Source organism: Meles meles, chromosome 11, assembly GCF_922984935.1.
Source record: "Meles meles chromosome 11, mMelMel3.1 paternal haplotype, whole genome shotgun sequence".
Lineage (NCBI taxonomy): Eukaryota > Metazoa > Chordata > Mammalia > Carnivora > Mustelidae > Meles > Meles meles.
Genome location: NC_060076.1, coordinates 43,613,902 through 43,634,584, shown reverse-complemented (window position 1 = coordinate 43,634,584; position 20,683 = coordinate 43,613,902). Strand labels below are relative to the sequence as shown.

The window sequence follows — 20,683 nt, the reverse complement described above, 5'->3', positions numbered from 1 at the left end:
AAACAAACAGTTTTTTGATGAAGAGTTTCCAGGTCTCCGTTGATTTCGTCATTGTTTCAGGAAGCAGCTACACAATGGTATTCAGTGCAGGGGATGACACTGAATGGTTTATCCCCACTGCTTATTTTAGCAGCTACCACGGCTGTTTGGCCAAGTCCCCTTGGATCTATTGGGGAGGCCAAGGCTGAAAGGATCTGTAAGTCAGAGTAAGCTACAGTTTCTGGAAAGTGTCTGACATACAGTAGGCACTCAACAAATATCTTTTGAATAACGACCAGGTCCGAAGTCACGTGGTACAGATTCTGCATTTAGAGATGATCACCTCTTTTCATCCCTGAAGTGATTCTTATAAATCATTTATCTAGAAGATAACGTACTCAAAACATTTATTTTCACCTAAATAATAGCTTACCCATCTTCAGTAGTAAAAATAATGTAAAATGAAATCCTGCAGATTCTTTTGGCAATAAAGGGGAACACTGTATGAAAACTTAGTAGCACTCTGCTGGATACATGGCTGATGCCCAGGGGTGATCCTGAAGGACCGTCTTCTCCATGCTGGTCCCCATGGGGAAATAAGTGCTCTGGGCTCTGTTTTCTCAAGAAAGTTAATGACAGTACCTTTCTACCGAAAGATATTTCTTGTAAGGAAAACATGCTTTTGAAAAAGCCACCCAATTAGTATCTTCTCTTATTTGTATAATTTTGAAAAAAAAAAAAAAAAAAAAAAAAAAACAACCCAAATCTTTTATTTCAACAGTACTTCTGCCGCTGCTTTTCAGTAAAAAATAATGCCATTAGAAAGCTGCTTACAGATTCTAGAAGATCTTTATTGAGTGTCTACAAAGTGTTCCATTGTGCTAGCCCAACCCCTAAGCCAACTTATACCAGTGCCAACACACTTCGATTGCTAGACTCTTTCTCCTACTAGATCAAAAGCATGGCAGAGATGGACTAACTGTTTATCACACTGTTCTCTCTTCGTCCCGGGGACACAGCTGGACTATATTTCCTGGGAACCCTTGCACTTAGCTGTAACTATGACTATATAACTAAGTTCCCACCGATGGGATATGGCTGGAGAGGATGAGTACCTCTCCAAGCCTGGCCCATGTAATATCCCATGCACACTCCTCCAGCTCTTGCCATTCTGCCCAAGCTTGACAAAGATCAGCCCTGAAACCTTGAAAGCCACAGGGAAGATGGCAGAGCCTCAAGATAGAAGGTTTCTGTGTCCCTGACCACTGCTTGGAAAAAAGTCAACCACAGCCCAAGTACCTCTGCTCTGAACTTTACACAAGTAAGAAATGCTTCTATCATGGTTGATCCATTCTACCGTCTTGGATGTGTTTGTTAAAGTAGCTAGCATCAGGATGTCCTGAGATTTTTACAAAATTATGAAATACTGACAGATTATTTATAAAATAGTGACTCTAATCATTATACGCCAGATCAGACACTAGCTTATAAAAGAACCAAATAATCTAGAACTAAGATATCACTGTAGACTAGGTTCTACTCTAGATAAACCATCGAAGGGGCCAAAAGTTTAAATGTTATTGAACACCTTGAAATATAGAATATTCTTTTAATTGGTTTAATTTTTCTATGACACAAGAAGTGTCTGCTATTGCTTGATTTCAGGGGTAAGTGTATCTTGATCCAGTCTATTAAGCACCAGTGTTTAAAAGGAGAATGGGGCGCCTGGATGGCTCAGTGGGTTAAAGCCTCTGCCTTCGGCTTGGGTCATGGTCCCAGGGTCCTGGGATCGAGCCCGGCATTGGGCTCTCTGCTCAGCAGGGGGCCTGCTTCCCTTCCTCTCTCTCTGCCTGCCTCTCTGCCTACTTGTATGATCTCTGTCAAATAAATAAATAAAATCTTAAAAAAAAAAATAGGAAGAGGATAGTTTGTCCCAGAGCATTCATGCAAGTAGACATTTCTGAGGCTTTTTAAAAAAACCTAACTGGTGAGAATTGGAGTTGTGAGCTATAGGCTCTTATCTATATGTAGTAACTGACAGGTTAGGGTCACTCTCTTACCTTCAGAATTGTATGATTGTATTTGACCACTGATAGTATTCCATAGTTGAAACTGATCATAAAACCACATTATTTTAATGTTAAAATGTAAGGAATGTGTATTTGTCCTGTGTAGATGTAGGAAATATATCAGGAGACACTCTCAGACATTTAAGTCTCAAGAGAAACCTGAGAAATTTTTTTTTTTTAAAGATTTTATTTATTTGAGAGAGAGACAATGAGAGAGAGCATGAGAGGGGAGAAAGTCAGAGGGAGAAGCAGACTCCCCAAGGAGCAGGGAGCCCCATGCGGGACCCGATCCCAGGACTCTGGGATCATGACCTGAGCCAAAGGCAGTCGCTCAACCAACTGAGCCACCCAGGCGCCCGAAACCTGAGAAATTTAAGCCTCAACCGCAACCAAAGTCCAATTAAGTAAATTATTTATTTTGTTGTCCAAAGTATAAGGGACCTAACCTAGTTTAAAGCCATCAAGTTAAAGGTATAATGCCAAATAAGATTACCCACTAGTTCTCAAAAACTGTCCTGTTATTTGAGAGGCCGGGTGGGGATTGTGGGGGGTGGGGAGGGAAAAAATGAAACAAGATGGGACCAGGGAGGGAAGACAAACCATAAGAGACTCTTAATCTCAGGAACCAAACTGAGGGTTGCTCAGGGGGTGGGGATATGGTGGCTGGGTTATGGACATTGGGGAGAGTATGTGCTACGGTGAGTGTTATGAAATGTGTAAGCCTGATGATTCACAGACCTGTACCCCTGGGCAAATAATACATGTTAATATAAAAAAATAAATAAAAGATACAAAAACAAAAAACAAAACAAAAAAACCCTGTCCTGTTAATGCAGTAAAGACTTTATAAGTAGATGGATAATCAATGGCACTTCCGGAAAACTGCCTTTAGTGATCACAGCTATTCACCCTGGCCCAAACGCATCCCAAATAACTTACAGAAAACACCTCTCCAATCAGTCTTCTTTCCATCTCCACTGCTTCTACTTTTATCTAGGCCCCCACAGCTCTTACCTGGTGTAACAAAGTATCTACTCTCAACCTGGGTTCCTTACTTCCACTCATGCGCCTTCTCCAGATGGTTCGTTCCTCCAAGGGGTGCCCAAAGCATCTCTCTAAAGCACAGGTCCTATCACACCACTTTCTGGCTTTAAATTCTTTCATGTGTCTTCACTGGGCTTAGGATAGAACTGGAACTCTCGCTTGGCCTGCCAGGCCCCACCCCATTCCAGCCTATCCTGATATCAATCTCCCCACTCCCTTCTCTCCAAACCAACTAACCTCCTTTGTCTTCCTTGAATATGCTCAGTTCTTTTCCATCAAGTTTTCTCTGCCTGAAAGGCTCTCCCTCCAGCTCTTTACATGGCTGACTTTTCTTCACCCGTCAAGTCGCAGCTTAGCTATCACCTCCCCCAATTCCCTTCTTGCCCTCTTTATTTCCTTCATAGCGCTTGTAACACCCTGTCATTTTATTCTCCAGTGTCTGGAAACCTAGACACCTTATGAGGACATGAACTTTTCTTTCTTTTTTTCTTTTTTATTACCTTTTGTAATGTTTCAGGCATCTTATCCTCAGAGATGGGTGGATGAATGGACGGACAATATAGGCAATAGATAATTTCGGCATTCTTTGTCCAATGGACCATCCATGAGAAACTGTATTATCACATTTGTCAGTAAGTGTTACTGTCCTGTCGTGGCAGGCATCGTTATAAAGCCCAATTTCTGCTCTCTCTCTCTCTCTTTTTTTTTTTTAAGATTTTATTTATTTATTTGACAGAGAGCGATCACAAGTAGGCGGAGAGGCAGGCAGAGAGAGGAGGAAGCAGGCTCCCTGCTAAGCAGAGAGCCCGATGCGGGGCTGATCCCAGGACTCGGATCATGACCTGAGCCTAAGGCAGAGGCTTTAACCCACTGAGCCACCCAGGTGCCCCCAATTTCTGCTCTCTGAACTGCGTCTCTCCTGGGAACATAAAGAAGTTTTAGTTCTGGGGCCATTCATTCGGCCCTTTCCATACAGTGAATCTTACTGTTAAGTGAAAAATACCCAAGTTGGCAAAACTGATCATTCTAAAAGGATATGTCCTAATATTTCATTATCCATCACACAAGGCTATCCTGGCTTTGAATTTTAAGCTATCCAACTTCTAAAGAAGCTCTTTCAGGAGAAATAAAAGTCACCTCAATGCAGAGTAAAACTACAAGTCACCTCCTGGTTTCCTGTATCTTGGACTTCCACCCTTAAAGGAGCAGAGCAGTCAAACTGACAACTATATGGAAATCCAGCGCACACTTCACTTTGCTTTATGGCACTGGGTCGATCTGACAGAATAGCTTGTTTTCCCAGTTCTGATGAACTGAGGGAGCGTTGTGCCTACAAATAGGTTTCCCAGACGTTCCTCTGTACATATAATAGGAAATGCAGAATTGGATCTGGGCATGGGCTCTGGAAATGTCAGGGCAGTCTCTCCACACTGAATGGCCCTGAGAAAGCCAACATTCTCAAGTGACCACACTTTTCCCCACTTCAAGCCACAGTGAAGACATGCTATCCCAACCCAGCTGAACTAAAGAACTCCACTCTGTAACTCGACATGAGAAAAGTCAGTAAGCCCCCCAAGAACGCCTGCCAAGAAACTGCCCATGAGCAATGTGACATCTGCCCACAGAGGGAGGTTACACGAATCGCCCTTGCAGTGCATGTGGTGGTAGTCAGTCCTATAAGATGACTGCTGGCGTCTTTACCCAGGACATTCCATTGTGCTCGCTTCTTGAATGCCCATAGAAGAAATGCCTCCCAGGACTCAGTACCAAGAAAAGCTTTGTTTCTCCTAAGGATTTAGCTTTGCTGATGGTTTGTTTTATCTTTTGGACACTGTGATTACTTTAACAGCCTGCATTTCCTCTTTGCTTCTAGAAAGCCCAGGGACAGATCTGCAACCCTCTTCAATAATGACACTGGACATTATGACATGCATTTTTACGTTTCAACTGTACCACTGACTTCATCTTGTTTTCTTACATGTTTTTCCTCAACTCTGGTTTCTTTAAGTACTTTGTATTCTCTTGTATTGTATATATTTTATAAGCTGCTTCAAATCCTTTGGGGAATGAAATAGGCTATTAATGCATAGATACACACAGTGGATTTTATGTCAAACCTGTTACAACCCTAGATCCTACAAAAACACAAGATGGCCTCAGACAGACCTGGGCTTGAATCCTGATTTTGTTTTTTTAAGATTTTATTGATTTATTTGAGAGAGAGAGAGAGAGAACATGAGAGGGGAGAAGGTCAGAGGGAGAAGCAGACTCCCCGTGGAACTGGGAGCCCCAGGCAGGACTCGATCCTGGGACTCCAGGATCATGACATGAGCCAAAGGCAGTGGCTTAACCAACTGAGCCACACAGGTGCCCTTTGAATCCTGATTCTGCAGGTTTCTACTATGTTATCTCAGGCAGGTCCCTTAATATTTCCAAGCTTCCATTTCCTCTGCTTTAAATTAAGGGTAATAACATTTGCATTGTACTGTGGGTATGAGAAATAATGACAATTTATATGAACAGTTGATACTTAGTAACCGCAAAACAAATAGTGTCTTCTATTGTTAATAATAACTATGCAGACTGCTACCAAAAAATACCTAAAGGCGATGTCTGGAAGACACAGAGACACAGGCACATGGAGGATATCACATGACTATGCAGGCAGAGCCTGGAGGGATGCACCTAACAAGCCAAGGAACATCAAGAGCTACCAGCAACCACTAGAAGCTAGAAGAGGCTAAAGGAGATGCTTCCCTAGAAGGTTTGGAGGGAAAATGGCCATGACAACACTTTGATTTTGGACTTCTAGACTCCAGAACTGTGAGAATAAATTACTTATTTTAAGCCATGTTGTCCATGGAAATTTGTTATGTAAGTCACAGGAAACCAATGCAGCCCCCAACTCCTATAGCCCCAAATGGCAGAAGTGAAATAACCAAATCATGTTTCAATCCAGCTGACATCCGCCAAGGTCTCACAGACACATACCTGGCAACAAGATGCATTTCATGGAAGGCATATGCTAGAAGAGCACGAGGACCTTGACCTTAGGCTTAAATGAATTAATTCCCCTCTCTGACCTTCAAATAGCTCATCTGTAACAAGGGATTAGGTCTAAATCAATGATAGCAAATGTAATTTAAATGGGAATGGCTGCCTGAGATGCTGTGTTGAGGATTATGAGTCGTCATCTGGACTAAGAGGCACAGACAGATAGAGTCAAAATATTCCATCTTCATTCTCCTCATGCCTCTGTGACCATCCTTGTCAGTTTCCTCTTCCAATTTCTTTTAAAGATTTTATTTATTCATTTGACACAGCGAGAGAGAGCACAAGAAGGGAGAGTGGGAGAGGGGGAAGCAGGCTCCCTGCTGAGCGGAGAGCCAGATGCAGGGCTCGATCCCAGGACCCTGAGATCACAATCTGAGCTGGAGGCAGATGCTTAACTGACTGAGCCACCCAGGCATCCTGACTACCTACTCTTTAAACACAGGCGATGCTTATGAAGTGTGAGCTTCTGATACTCATTCACACTTCTCTTCCTTCCTTAGTCGTTCTCCTTAGACAAACCAACTGATTCTTGTGGTCTTAAATTATCACCTATAGTTTCTGGTAATAAGTCCCACACATCTAACTGCTAGATGAACGTCTCCATTTGGCCATCCCACAGACAACTCTAAGCAACTGAACTATAACAAAACTCACCAGTTGCTCCCCTAAGCCTGCTCTTCCTCTCATATGCTACGTCGTAGTTGGTGACACAACAATATAACTAGTTGGAAAACTGGGCTTCTTCCTGGTCTAGTTCCACTTCCTCACCCTCCCATTCCAAATCAATTATTAAGACCCATCAGTCTTTCCTCCTGGGTAATTCCCTTCCATACCTACTATCACTGTCCTAATTCAAACTTCCATCAGTTCTTGCCTTTCAAGATTCAGCTCTGGTATCACTGCCTCCAGGACCCTCTGCAAGGACAGGGACGACTCTGGCTTTTCTGCCTCTGTATTCTTGGAATTTGTCATTGTGTCTGCCACTGCAGGCAACAGATGATGATGATGATGATGATGATGATGATGATGATGACGACAATGATGATGGTGCGTATCATTTAATGACCACTTACTATGTACCAGGCACCATTCTCAGCAATTTATATCTCCACAACCACCCTCTAGGGTAGGTTCTCATTATCCCTATTTACAGACAAAGTACAGGAAGTTTAAGTGACTTGCTCAAAGCTATACAGTTGTATGAAGAGGCTGCTGAACAGACTGAAATTCAATTTAAATTAAAATAAAGTCATAAGGTAAAATAGTGGAACAGATACCTATTTGTTCAATACATATTTACTGACCATATATTATGTGTTAAGCCGCGGAGACACAAATACATGAATACATGAACACATTAATTTCAGACGTGGGGGGCATCTCTCAGAAAACTCAGTCTAACCCACTTCTCTAGGCCTGAACTGACCCGGGAATCTGGGAAACCAGTCATTATCTACAGAATTCTAAATAACTGTGAGAAACAGTAGGGGTAGCAGACTTAACTCAGGGTTTCCTCCTTTGCTATCCCCTTCCCCACAAAGCTGAGAAGCCACTGTGAAGTACCAGAAAGAGCTTTAGTTCTTCCCTTCCTGGCCTCAAAACAGTGACAGCCCCTGGCCTCCAAGATCCCCTCTCTTTTGACTGCAGGTGGGCTGCTCCTCTCAGCGGAGGCAGGGAGAACAGAGTTCATTGCATGCTGTTGAAAGGCTTACACTGAGGTCAGAAGACCTATATGTCAGCCTGATTTTGTCCCCAAGTAGCACTATCGCCTTGGGCAAGTCAATTCACCCCTCTGGCCCCAATAGTCTATCTCTCTTAAGTGTCCTTCCAACCCTACATTCTATGATTTAGATTCTGTACTTCACAGGCTACCAAGAGGCAGGGGTCTTGGCAAGAAGACACCCTTCCCCCACTCCCCCTGACTCCAGTAGATTATTCCTGGACACTACACCCAAACCCAAGCACCGCTCAGATCCTAAAGAAATTCTAAAAATTGGGGCATGTGAGTCTTCTGTCAGTCTAAGAAAAGTCCACTTAAATTTTCCCATAATAATGCCTTTCTTTGTTATTCATAAATGTCAGGAAACCTATGACTGCATGCAAGCTGACAGTAATTAAAAGAAGACCCTGTCTTCATCTCTGCAATGGCAGCTACCTTTTAAACATTTATCCAAGATAGGAGTGCCTGGGTGGCTCAGTCAGTTAACCACCTGATTGGATTTCGGCTCAGGTCATGATCTCAAGGTCCTGGGGTTAAGCCCCATGTTGAGCCCCTCTCAGGCTCCATGCTCAGGAGGAATTTTGCTTGAGTAGTCTCTCCCCCACCCTCTGCTCACTCTCTCTCTCTCTAACAAATAAACAGATCATATAAGTAAATATAAATATATATACACACATACACACACATATATGTGTATATATATGTATATCTCCAAGGCAAGAGGACATGTCTGTCCATCACTCACTCCACTCTTGCTGTTTCTTCCCAGACTGTGGGCACTCTTGGATGTGTTCTGGGAAGAAGTCCACGTTTACTTAGTGAGTCCAGTGAAAGCCCCATTAGGGTTCGAACGGACCAAGAGAAAAAAAGGATACAGGGGGAAGCTGTTCTGGTAATCCCAAAACTGAGGGTAGGTTTTACTGATGTTGGATATTTATTTACTTAAATATTCACACACGGTAAATGTCTTTTTGCCAGGGATCACTTTCAAAAAGCTAAAATTATTTCCGCACACAGGTTACTACGTGCATCATCTGAAGCTGGGCTATGAACTAGAACTCAGGGTAAGTCTGTCCAAAGACCTCCTTAAGGGTGACATGATGAGAAACAAAACAAAACCCAGAGAACCAAACAAAGCTACTGGGAGCATCTACTATAACAGGGAATTGGCAATACTGGGGGAGGGAGGGGAAGGAATGCTCTCAGAACCTCGTTTTGCTTGCATAGCAACCTTGACGATCCTAAGAAATCACATGGCAGTTTTTTATTCAACAAATTTAGTGTGTTGATGTAAGAGATGCCATGGATACAAAATTCAATAACTGTCTGGACAGTTAGGCATGTGAGTCAACCAAACAACACAGAACTATGTGATACCCCTACTGTACAGGTATGGCTGTGCTCATGACCTCAGCAGCCACGGGGAGAAAGCAGTGGAGGTTGGAGCTCCTACCCACCCTTCTGTGAACTTGTAAGTTTCCCCAATGCTGAACTTTGTCCTCCCCAGATCCCTACACTCAAAGAACCAAACCACCAAATAATTTCCCTGTCACTGAGACACAGTTTCATTCTTTCAGTCATCCAGCAAATAATTACTGAGCACCTACCTTGTGCCAGGGGCTGTGAAAGACACCTGGATTCGTCTGATCTGGGTCTAGCAAGCCATTTATCTCCGGCCTCATACTCATGAAAGGTTCATAATGTAGATTGTTTAGATTATATGCAAATGATATCATATATACAGTCAGAGTTACACTTACAGGATTAAACTTTAAAGCACATCAGAACTTTTATAATGTTGGTTTAGCAATTGTCAAAAATAATACAAATCTCCCCCACTACTGGGCCACTTATCATCCAAGGAAGTGATCTGGGTCCCTCCCCATCACTGCAGATCTTGCGGTACGGTCAAGAGAGGACAGCAAGCAAGTCAGTTGTACTGTGCTCACAGAACTTTGTGTTTAGTGGGGAGACAGGTATGGAATAAGGACATGTATCAGACTAATAACCAGTTCTCTCAGGGAGGAGAGCAGCATGGTGTGAGGCTGAGTGGGCAAGCAGAGCTTTCCCTTTATCTAAAGTGTTCAAATTTTTACTATAAAGACATTTCCATGTACTACTTGTGTAGTCATTACAAATTTCTATATCAGATACATCATTAAAAGCCCAGCCAAGAAGAGGACTAGAAGAGCATGAGAGAGGCTGACCCCAATGTGAGAGGCAGGGAGAATGAGCCAAACACCAAGATCGAGCTTCAAGGTTGGTATGGAGCTAGAGGGCAGCACACACCTTTGTGGTGACCATTATCTGCAGGCCTAGGGAGGGCACTGCCAGGGAGGGATGCATGGCTCCCCATCTCAGAGCTCTCTACTGGGCTCAATCGCTTTCTGACCCCACAAACGGAACCACCTACTTTCAGGTACTGAGTAACACAGATGATCAACATGTTACACTCACGTTAATATGAAACTTGCCTTTTCATGGACAGCAATAAATCCTACCAGAGAGTAATATTAAATGCTCCCGGGCTGAATCACAGTGATCCTGTCTAGACTGAAATGTCTCATCTCCATTTTGTCAAACAAATTGTGCCTTGCCCATTGCTGTTCACCTTGTAACCCATATGGGCTTTACATGGTTCCATCAACAACAGGGCAGCCCTGACCACATATATATGATCTCAAGACATGCTAGAGAAATAAGAGCAGATATCATGGAAATACCATTAGCTATGGCAACACACAGATTACTAATGACAGATGGAGCAGTTGTTAACACACAAATTTGCAGATAAAAACATTGCCTTGCACTGTCATTCTTTTCCATTTCCCTGAAATTCTGAGATATACTCACATGGCATGGCTTTTGCAGAACAGAGACAAGACCAATGACTGATCATCCAATAATACTTCTGATCAGAGCAATTTGTGTGAACACATGTGCATGCACATGTAATATTTTCAGTATGACAGGTGCCCCTTGGGAGTGTGCTGTGCACAGTTTTTAGGGAAATATATACAAGTAAAGTCAGCATGGATTATACAACTGAATGCAACTCTCCGTGAGGTGAACAGCCAGTGGAGAAAAAGTTTCCCGTAAAGGGTTTCATGTCTGAGTTCTACTCTAAAAGCTCAATGGGAATTTGTACAGTGGACAGGGTTACCAGGTAAAATAATGGGACACCCAGTTAAATTGGAATGTGGTGTAAATGCCAAATGATTTTTTTTTTTTTTTTTTGCATAGGTAATTCCCAAATACTGCATGGGTGCTCTGTATTTTTATTTGCAAAATCAGGCATAGATAAGAACTTTTTAAAAGCTAACAGTGGAAGAGGGGAAGATATCCATGTCAATCATCTTTCCTTTTTTGTCATGAATCTTGTCACCATCAGCATCAATTAACATTTACAGCACCTGGGGATGAGGCCAATGCTATAGGGAAGACCTATGAATACACCAGCTAAAATGCTCAGAATGTGCCTGCATCTTCACTCATGGACTCCTCGTGATCATGCACTCTACCTTATTCCTTCATCCTCAAGACCCACCCAGTGACTGGCATGTGGTACTAGCTAAAAATACAGTTTTGAATAAATAAGGATGAGATATGGAATGACTATAAAGGGAGGAAATTTGGGGTGAGCAGGATAAAATGACAAAACTATACATGGCAGAAAACAGAGGAGCCTTCAAGATGGTTGACAACACCTAAATCTGTAGCCGCCTCCATTGACTGTGAGCAGAACCTTGGAGCATAGTAATTCAACTGAACAAACTCTGAGTTTGATTTAGTAAGACAGAACCGTCCCAAGTGCAAGGAAGTCTAAGCATTCTAAGTGGGCAGGACAGGGAGAAGTACACAAAGTTGGGAAATCCACAATTATGCCCTTAAAAAAGCCGTAACAGAGGCAGACAACACATTTAAAAGCCCCAAAGAAGGACAAGAAGTTCCTTCTAGGACAAGGTAACAAATTTTGGACGTAAGAAGTTGTATGAACTATATAAGAAGGTATGGCCTACAGAGATGCTTTGCACTTTACAGACTGTGTGTATGTTTCATCATAAATATATATAAACATACATATTTTTTTTAAAGATTGTATTTATTTATTTGACAGACAGAGATTACAAGTAGGCAGAGAGGCAAGCAGAGAGAGAGGAAGGGAAGCAGGCTCCCCACGGAGCAGAGAGCCCGACGTGGGACTTGATCCCAGAACCTTGAGATCATGACCTGAGCCGAAGGCAGAGGCTTCAACCCACTGAGCCACCCAGGCACCCCAAACATACATATTTTTATTAAAAGGTTGCAAACATGGTACACTGAACTCCCACATATTCTGTGCTAGTCTATGGAATGAGAACTGAGTCTTGGGGTAAATTCACAAGTCCTTTGGAAGTGTCCTAGAGCTGCACTTGGGTGGCTCAGTGGGTTGGGCCTCTTCGGCTCAGGTCATGATCTCGGGGTCCTGGGATGGAGTCCCATATTGGGCTCTCTGCTCAGCAGAGAGCCTGCTTCCCCTCTCTCTCTGCCTACTTGTGATCTCTCTCTCTCTCTGTCAAATAAATAAATAAAAATCTTTTAAAAATTTTAAAAAAAGGAAAAGATTTTTTCTGCATATATATGCACATGTAGGTATTTCACAAACATACTGTCAGCCTCTATATACTGCCCATGTAAGCTTGGTTCCAAACTACAAAGTGAATTTACCCAAGTGACCAAATATACTTAACCACCTACCTACTACTAAACATTTAAATTGTTTTCCCTTTTTTTTCTTTTTGTATGATAAACTTCCTGACAGCGAAGTCTTTAAAGATGTCCATCATTATTTCTTGGGGATAAATTCCTAGAGGGAGAACTGCTGAGTCAAAGACCATGTGCGTTTTTAAGTCTTTTGATACATATCATCATTTTGCTCTCTAGGAAGGTTTGTGTCAATGTATAATGTTATAATTATAAAATATTAAAGGGCCCGTTTTCCAAATTTTTTCCAGGTTAGTCACCTCATAAAATCTGCGAAATCGTTATTTAGGGAGTGCAGACATAAGAGTAATATATGTAGCAAGTACTTCTATGATGGGTATCAGAGGCGTGTGAAACATTAGGCAGCCGTGGGAGGTGCTAATTTGGGTTTAACTAAAGGAAAGCCTCGTTGGAGAGTAACAACATTTTCTAATGACAACAGAAAACCAAGCCAGCTTACAGTAAGTGCCATGTTCAACTGACCAACTCTGTTTTTCATCTTCTTTGAGACCCAGGAAAATAAAAAAAGAGAAAATATCCAAATAGAGAAGCTTAATTTAACAAGATGAGAGAAACCTAGGCTATGTTATATTCTGGTGGCCTTGCAATCAAATAATTAAAATCATTTGGCCAACGTCTATGATTAACTCAATGAGAGAAGCCATTTGGCTACATGGCCAGATCCAAAAAAATAAATACATAAATTTCTTTAACGGATCGCTCGCTCTCTTATGTAACAGTGTTGGATGGATGAGAAAGAACTTTCAGTTCTTTCTGAAACAGTCTGCATCAATCTTGTTAGGACAATTCTGTAGTACTGGGATGGGTCATCCAGACTACTAAGGTAATGCAGTGGTAATGCTTTGCTCACTTTAAAGAAAAAGATTAGCATTTCCAAAGTCAGAGTCACCCAAAGTCAAAACAAACCTCAGAGGCAAAGGAAAGGGGCTGAAACCCTGAGAAACATAAAATGAGGAATGAGAAAACTCCTCCCCACCAAAGATTATTCAGGTGTATAAAAGGCACACGTTGGGATACTTAAGACCTAAAACATCACTGTCAACCTTGAGTCTGGTGGATTTTTTAGCTTGGGGGGTAAAAATGAGCACTAAGCCTGATGTGATGAGGCAGTGTTTGTGGCCTGCATGCCTTGTGGGTTTGCTCATCACTGGCATCCTCTCTCTGGACTGTAACTTGCTGCATTTCCACCTGAGGAAAGTCACCTGGCAAAACCTGAGACTTCTGAGCAGTATGAGCAGCTCCTTTCCTGCAGAGTGCCTAAGCGAAACCAAAGCGTTTGAGCTGCCCCAAGAGATCCTGTCACACCCCCAGCCTGTGAAAAGGTACATCAAGGAGGCCTTCTATGAAATGTCTACACAGGCCTTCAATATCTTCACTCAGTACACCCTCAAATCCACTTGGGAAAGCGACTATCTGAAACAAATCCAAATCGGACTCGATCAACAGCTGCAGTACTTGGAACAATGCCTGGAGGAAGAGGAGAAGGAAAACGAAGACTCGAAAGGGATGACAGACGATAGGATGAACTGGTCAGGAGCTCTGGTCCCCCAGCTGAGCAGCCTAGAACTGAGGAGATATTTCAATAGGATAGACAACTTCTTGAAAGAAAAGAGATACAGTCACTGTGCCTGGGAAATCATCCGAGCGGAAATCAGAAGATGTTTCTACTACTTTCAGAAATTTGCAGCCCTACTCAGGAAGAAATAAGGTATATTTTTTAGAATTAAAGTTCCCTTTCTCTCCAACATCTCCCTCTCCTTTATCTTCTTTTTAAGAATTTTTGGGCTGAGGCGCCTGGGTGGCTCAGTGGGTTAAAGCCTCTGCCTTGTGCTCAGGTCATGATCCCAGGGTCCTGGGATAGAGCCCTGCAGCGGGCTCTCTGCTCAGCAGGGAGCCTGCTTCCCTTCCTCTCTCTCTGCCTGCCTCTCTGCCTAGTGTGATTTCTGTCTGTCAAATAAATAAATAAAATCTTTAAAAAAAAAAAAAGAATTTTTGGGCTATCCTATAAGCCTGCCCACCATTGGACTGACAGCGATTTAGGTCATGTTTGCTGTCTCTAAAATTGGCTCTGAGACATCAGCTACATTCACCTTCCTAAGACGTGAAGACAACCACCTCTGGGTACCAAGAGTCTTCTTAGAAAGTTCTGAAGGTAGTTTTATTTTTTTTTAAAGATTTTATTTATGTATTTGACAGACAGAGATTACAAGTAGGCAGAGAGGCAGGCAGAGAGAGAGGAGGAAGCAGGCCACCCGCTGAGCAGAGCCTGATGTGGGGCTCAGGACTCTGGGATCATGACCTGAGACGAAGGCAGAGGCTTTAACCCACTGAGCCATCCAGCCGCCCTCTGAAGATAATTTTAAATAAAGGAATAAGATCCTCTCCATGTTCTACTCTTTTCTTTCTCTTTCTTTTGCTATTTTTTACTTGTTTTGCTCTATGGCCTTTGAACTTCACCATGCCGATGGTAGAAGATATGAATGAGAGAATGTAGCAAAATGTAACACCTCAGTGATTTAACTGTCATGCTGCCAAGGCTGTGTATTCTGTGATAGTTGAGCATGTTAAAGGAGCTTATACAAGTTTTCATAGAGTTAAAACCCTTCTTTTCTCCCCCTGCCCTCAAAAAAAAAAAAAAAAAAAAGTGAAATTTCAGTCCTATTTGCTTCTCAGTTTGGTTTGAAATGATATAGTTTGTAGGATGGCATTTTATTTTATTTTTTAAGAGAATGAAGATCCTCAGTGGTATCAGATAATTGAATTAGATGGCCATTAAGTTCTCACTCATCCTTTGAGAGCCAATGATTGTAATGTAGAAGACACAGCTCATTCCTACTGCATACTTTTTGATTTCTACATCCAAAGGCATGGAAAATGCTGCAAAAATATATATATATTATCTGTGTTTCTGTGTTTTTTTTAAATGCCTGAGATGAAGTACCTGCATATTTCACACTGGTTTGCACACTGGATTTTCCTAATAGGAAGACTACTTTCTGTCTGTTAAGTAGACTAGCTATAATAATACGTGACACTTTAATCTCATTTATCTTTTTAGAAATTATTTTGTATCCAGGTTACCTAGATTAGTTACTTAAATTTTCTTGTGTTATCCTTCATCTGTGTTAATCCATCATCCAGCTGAAATTAATTTTTTTTCTTCCTCTCTCTCCTCCCCATTTCAGAATCCTGTACACCTTCAAGCAAGAATTAACATAAAGACTTGTGGCTACACAAATGGCAAAAGCACAAATGTACCTGGTTCCACCCTTGGGAAACCTCCCCTGCTACACTGTTTCAAAAGCAAGCTCCCGACCTATTTAGATTCAAAGTCCATTCAAGTACAGGGCTCAAATGGTAAAGCCAAACAGAGAATCTTATAAAACAGAGGCAAATTTCAGGCAAAAATGAAAAATTGTGGATTATGGTATCCTGGCTTTCAGTGGAAGGAATGTAAATAAGATGAGTTAGTTAAATCCATTAGTAAAAACAACTCATCAAGAGTTGTTCTAAATGAAGAAAAAAAAAGTCATCATAAACTGTAAAGATGTTGGGGCTTGCAAGCTACCAAGCAGAAAGTATACATCTGGTATTTTCCAAGAATTTCTCTACTAATGCTTTTGCAGTCTTCCTAATAACTCTACCAGAGATCATGTCAGTCATTTCAGTAATTTATGGTTGCAGTCTTGCCAAATGTTTGCTATGCTAGAGGGAAGAGAATTGGCACTTCAAGTCAATAAAGATTGTCCGATTACAAGGGCAGGGTCAGAAGTCAGAACACTATGCTTTCACTAAGATCACCTCTAGTCAGAAAAGGGAGAACATCCCCACTGAAAAAAAATTGGTTAAGGACATAAACTGGCATCATCATAAAGGAAGAAATACTAATAGACAACAGGAAAAATGTTTAATCTCATTTGTGGTTAAAGAAATACAAAAGAAGACAAGAGGATACCTCCCATCCATCTGGCAGAAATGAAAAAGAAAGATTATAATATAAAGAATGAGTGGGGTGTGGGATACAGGAAAAAAAAAATCCTCTTGTATATTGTTAGACAGCAGGTAAAGTGGCACAACTTTCCTACAGGACAATACGGCAATCTCAAATATCCTAAAAAGTGCACTAACTCTTTCAACCTAGCTATACTATGCTCCAGAAATTAATCCAAGGAAATGATTGGGTAAGACTGTTTACTGGAGCCTTATTTATAATATCCCTTTTCCTTTTGTCTTCATTTTTACCTCTCAGTATTGTCTATGTTTTCTACAACGTTTTGGGGAAGAGGAGGCTAATTCTAAAGTTAAAGAAACTGTACAAGCTCATCTTTCACTGCAATTACCCTGTTTTCCTTACTGGCGTAGACTGGGACAAACACTGCCCTTTCACGTGATTAATGATGCCTTTGGGCGCTTCTTAAGCAACCCAGATCTGCCTTGTTCTCTCCTGCTGCTACTAAGTTAACTGATAAATTTCAAAGGAATCCTTCCTTGGGCATCATTTTCATAGACCTTTGTAAAGTGCCTTCCATTGCTTCAAAAATTTCGCTTTTTTTCTTTTGTTGGTGCCACTGGTAATATCCAGAAATCACAAGAGAAAGTGCTTCCTGACTTGGCAGTCTCCTTTGTTTTTCTGTTTATTGAATGAAAGTCAAATTTCTGGTAAGTCAGATAAAGGGAAAACTCCTAGAACTGTGCAGAGGTCCCACATAAAACGCTTGGGGGGGGACCTAGGTCACAGGTGTTCTGATTGCTTCCTCCCTCCCCATGCTCTGGGAAGGGATCAAAAGGTAGAGTAGAAAGAGTGTAACTGAGCTTCCCTGGAATAGGGACGACTGGGCCTCCATGAGAAAATGTTGGCAACACCACTACAGTAAAGCTGGCAACACCACTACAGTAAAGTTAGAAGCATAGCTTCTAACAGGTGCACAGGCTTGGCCTCCCGTCACAGGCAAAAACGACTGTCTGGGCACCGTAAGGGAACTCTGCCTTCTCAGAGTGCCTACTTTGCTGTTGTCCTGCTTCTTTAATAATCCACACTAAGAAGAGGCACGATGTGTAAGCATCTAACTTGCGAGGGAAGGCAAAGAAACAGGGCCACCTATAACCTCACAGGCGCACCCCCTGGGAAACTCGGAGGCAGTTCTAAGCCACTGGTTCGCAAGGACTTGCTGGCGTGAACACTGACTGCCCTGGCGGCGTCTGCGCGGTATCCTCCGGATTTGCTTTTTTCCAAATGCTGACAGGGGACCTGAGATTTAAACTTGGAGCCCTACCCCTAAGTCAAAATTCCACGTTTAGTCTGGAGGGAGCCACCTAACCACTGTTTCTAGGCAAAGTCTTAAGGCTTCTTGGGTTACTTCCTTCTCCATTCTCGCCTGTTCTCCAGTCCTTGAAAACTCGCAGACCCCAGGACCTCGGCTTTCCGCCTACCCAAAGTGCCCTGATTCCGTCCCGCTGCCCTGGAAGTGGCGCAGCCACAGGCCTTCGGGCGGAGATTTAAAACCATGGAACCACCCAAGGACACCCTGACGGAGGGCGGAAGATCTCTCCCGCTCTCGGGAAAGCGGCAACCCTCTCCGGCTGCGCCCTTGGCGGCGCTTCTGGGATCAGATATGAGAAACGCGCCCCGGGCCACAGGCAGCCGAGGAGGCGGGGAAGCAGCAACTTTCCCTCCGCCCTCTAACCGCAGGGCCTTGGTGCGGCGGCCTCGCGGGGGCCGGGCTCCTCGCCTTTCCCCGTCGGGATGCCGGGCGGGAGCCGGCCATGTGGCTGGCGGGCGGTAGGGGAGTGCGGGGAAGACCTGGGGGGGGGGGGGGCGTCCTGCTCTCCGCGAGCCCCGCCAGATGTTGCAAAGGCAAACAATAGGGGAGAAGCGGAGAAACAAAAGGCCATTCGTCACGATCTCCACGGGCGCTGTGGCGCGGTCCCTGCGTGGAGGACATTTGGGAGGCGGTCAGGAAGGTGGGTGAAGGGGGGAGCCTGAGGGGCCTGGAGGGCTCCGGTACTCACTTGCCTGGCACCGGAGGGCGGCCCTTTTCCATTCCGAGAGGGGTCCCAAGGCAGGGAGGACAATCAAAGGAAAGTTAAGGGGTTTTCACCTTCATCGGTGTAAGGAAAGGGAGGGGCTGGATTCCAGATGTTTGACAGTTGTTGGCCCAAGGGGGCAGCAGAGTTTCCCCGTCCTTCCCCCTCGCGCTCCCTCCCCGAAGCTCCGACAGTGCCCGGGGCGAGCGGGCCGGCGGAGCGGGCTTCCCCGGCGCAGCCCGCGCCCAGCCTCCGCACACGCCCTGAGCGCCGTGCTCCCGCCCGGGCGCACTTTCGCAAAAGTTTGTCTTCCCGCCGCCCGCCCGCAGCCCGCCACGCACGCGGCAGTCTCCCGCGATTCCGGACGGCCCCGGGACGCACTTGTGCCCCGCGGGACATGCATTTTACTGCTAGAGCTTTCACAGTCAAGGCCCGGGAGCCCGGGCTGGGGACTGGACTCTCGTTCCCGCCCGAGAAGGGCGCGCGAGGAGCCGGCCTGAGCCGAGGCGCGGGCAGGGGTCTGACGCGGATCCCAGACCCAGAGCCGCCGCTCGCCCCCGCCCCCAACCCCCGACGCGTCCTGCCCCAGGGGCGCCCCACACCGTGGCCCGCCCCGGCGTCCCCGGAGGGCCAGCAGCTGCCGGGCGGCGTCGCCTCGCCGCGCGCGGGCTCTCACTCACCGTGGGCTTTTACCTTCAGCCCGCGGCCCTGTTGGCTCCTGCGCCGGGTCAGCCGCAGCCGGCGCCGGAGGAGGAGGGCGAGCCGGGGGCCGGACGAGCGACGCTTGCGGATCCACGCGGCGAGCGCGGAGCGAGAGGCGAGGGGCCAGCGCGCGCGGTCTCCAGGAGCGCGCGGGCGAGCGAGCGCGGGGCTGGAGCTCCAGCCGCCGCCGTTCCGAAGTAGCCCCCACAGGCGCCCAGCGCGCGGCTCTCGCGCGGGGGCGCCGACCGGGGACCCCTGGCGGCCGCCCGCGGAATGGCAGCTCCGTGAAGTCAGGTCGCCTGGAGGCTCATCTTGCCTCCTGCGGAGGTGAGGAAGGGCGGTCTATGAGGGCTCCAGGGCTTGCCAAAAAGACCCGGACCCTCTCACGAGGGCAGAGAACGAGAAGGCATCAGAAAGTTCGCATTCTGGGTCCAACACAGCCAGGACACCTAGAAAGGGGCAAATCACCTTCTCCAAGATTTTCTCACTTGTTGAAAAAGACTGTTGGAAAATACTGACGGGGGGGGGGGGCTTTAATCATTGGGAAATACTGAGATTCTGGCGGCTTTACTAGAACAACCTGGGAGTAGTGGAATGAGAATAGCTTTGGAAGCCGGGCACACCCTGCGACTTTCTACTGTGTGATTTTTGGTCTGTGACTTCCAAACCAGTATTTTCCTCTGTAAATTGGAAGAGCAGTATGTACCTTGCTGGGTGGTTTTAAGGGTAAACTAAACATAGAAAACATTCTTTTTTTTTTTTTAAACATAGAAAGCATTCTTAATAGTAGGAATCACTAGATAAAAGCTTCCTAAGGAAAATAATGCCTTCCACATTTTTTTATTTCCCTATAGCTCCTCAGTACATACCGATTGGGGAGTACCAAATGACTAGGTACTGGATTTTACAATTCTGACTAAACACTTTAAAGAGGTATGGAAATATACATATATAATACATGTTATACATGTTATATATTATTTATTTATTTATTTGAATGTGCACGTGCACAAGCAAGGGCAGAGGTGAAGGGCAGAGGGAGAGGGAGAAGCTGACTCCCCACTGAGCAGGGAGCCCAATCAGGGCTTGATCTGGAGGCTCAACCGACTGAGCCACCCAAATATCGGGAAGTATGGAAAAATATTAAGTAGAAATGAGGATGCATGAGAAGTCAACATCATCCCCTCAAAAGTGGTTTCCACCACTACTAAATGAGAACCTCTAAAACCACACATTTTCTGCAATATTAAGTCACTTCTGATATTGTAAGAAATATTGGATAGTCAAATAGTTATGGTCTAATGATGTTAACACTGGATTAAATGTT

General features: G+C 44.4%; 2 protein-coding genes across 2 annotated transcripts in view; one reads left to right on the top strand and one right to left on the bottom strand.

The window, feature by feature from the left end:
- Positions 1–19,644, bottom strand: part of MOB3B (MOB kinase activator 3B) — a 200,168-nt gene extending 180,524 nt beyond the window's left edge. The window contains exon 1 of the mRNA XM_046022892.1: positions 19,335–19,644. The gene's annotated coding sequence lies outside the window, so the exon portion shown is untranslated. The remainder of the gene's footprint in view (positions 1–19,334) is intronic.
- On the top strand, positions 13,711–14,337 carry IFNK (interferon kappa). The gene has a single exon (XM_046022893.1). The coding sequence runs from the start codon at positions 13,711–13,713 to the stop codon at positions 14,335–14,337; it is 627 nt and encodes a 208-aa protein (XP_045878849.1).
- Positions 19,645–20,683: the final 1,039 nt, after the last annotated feature.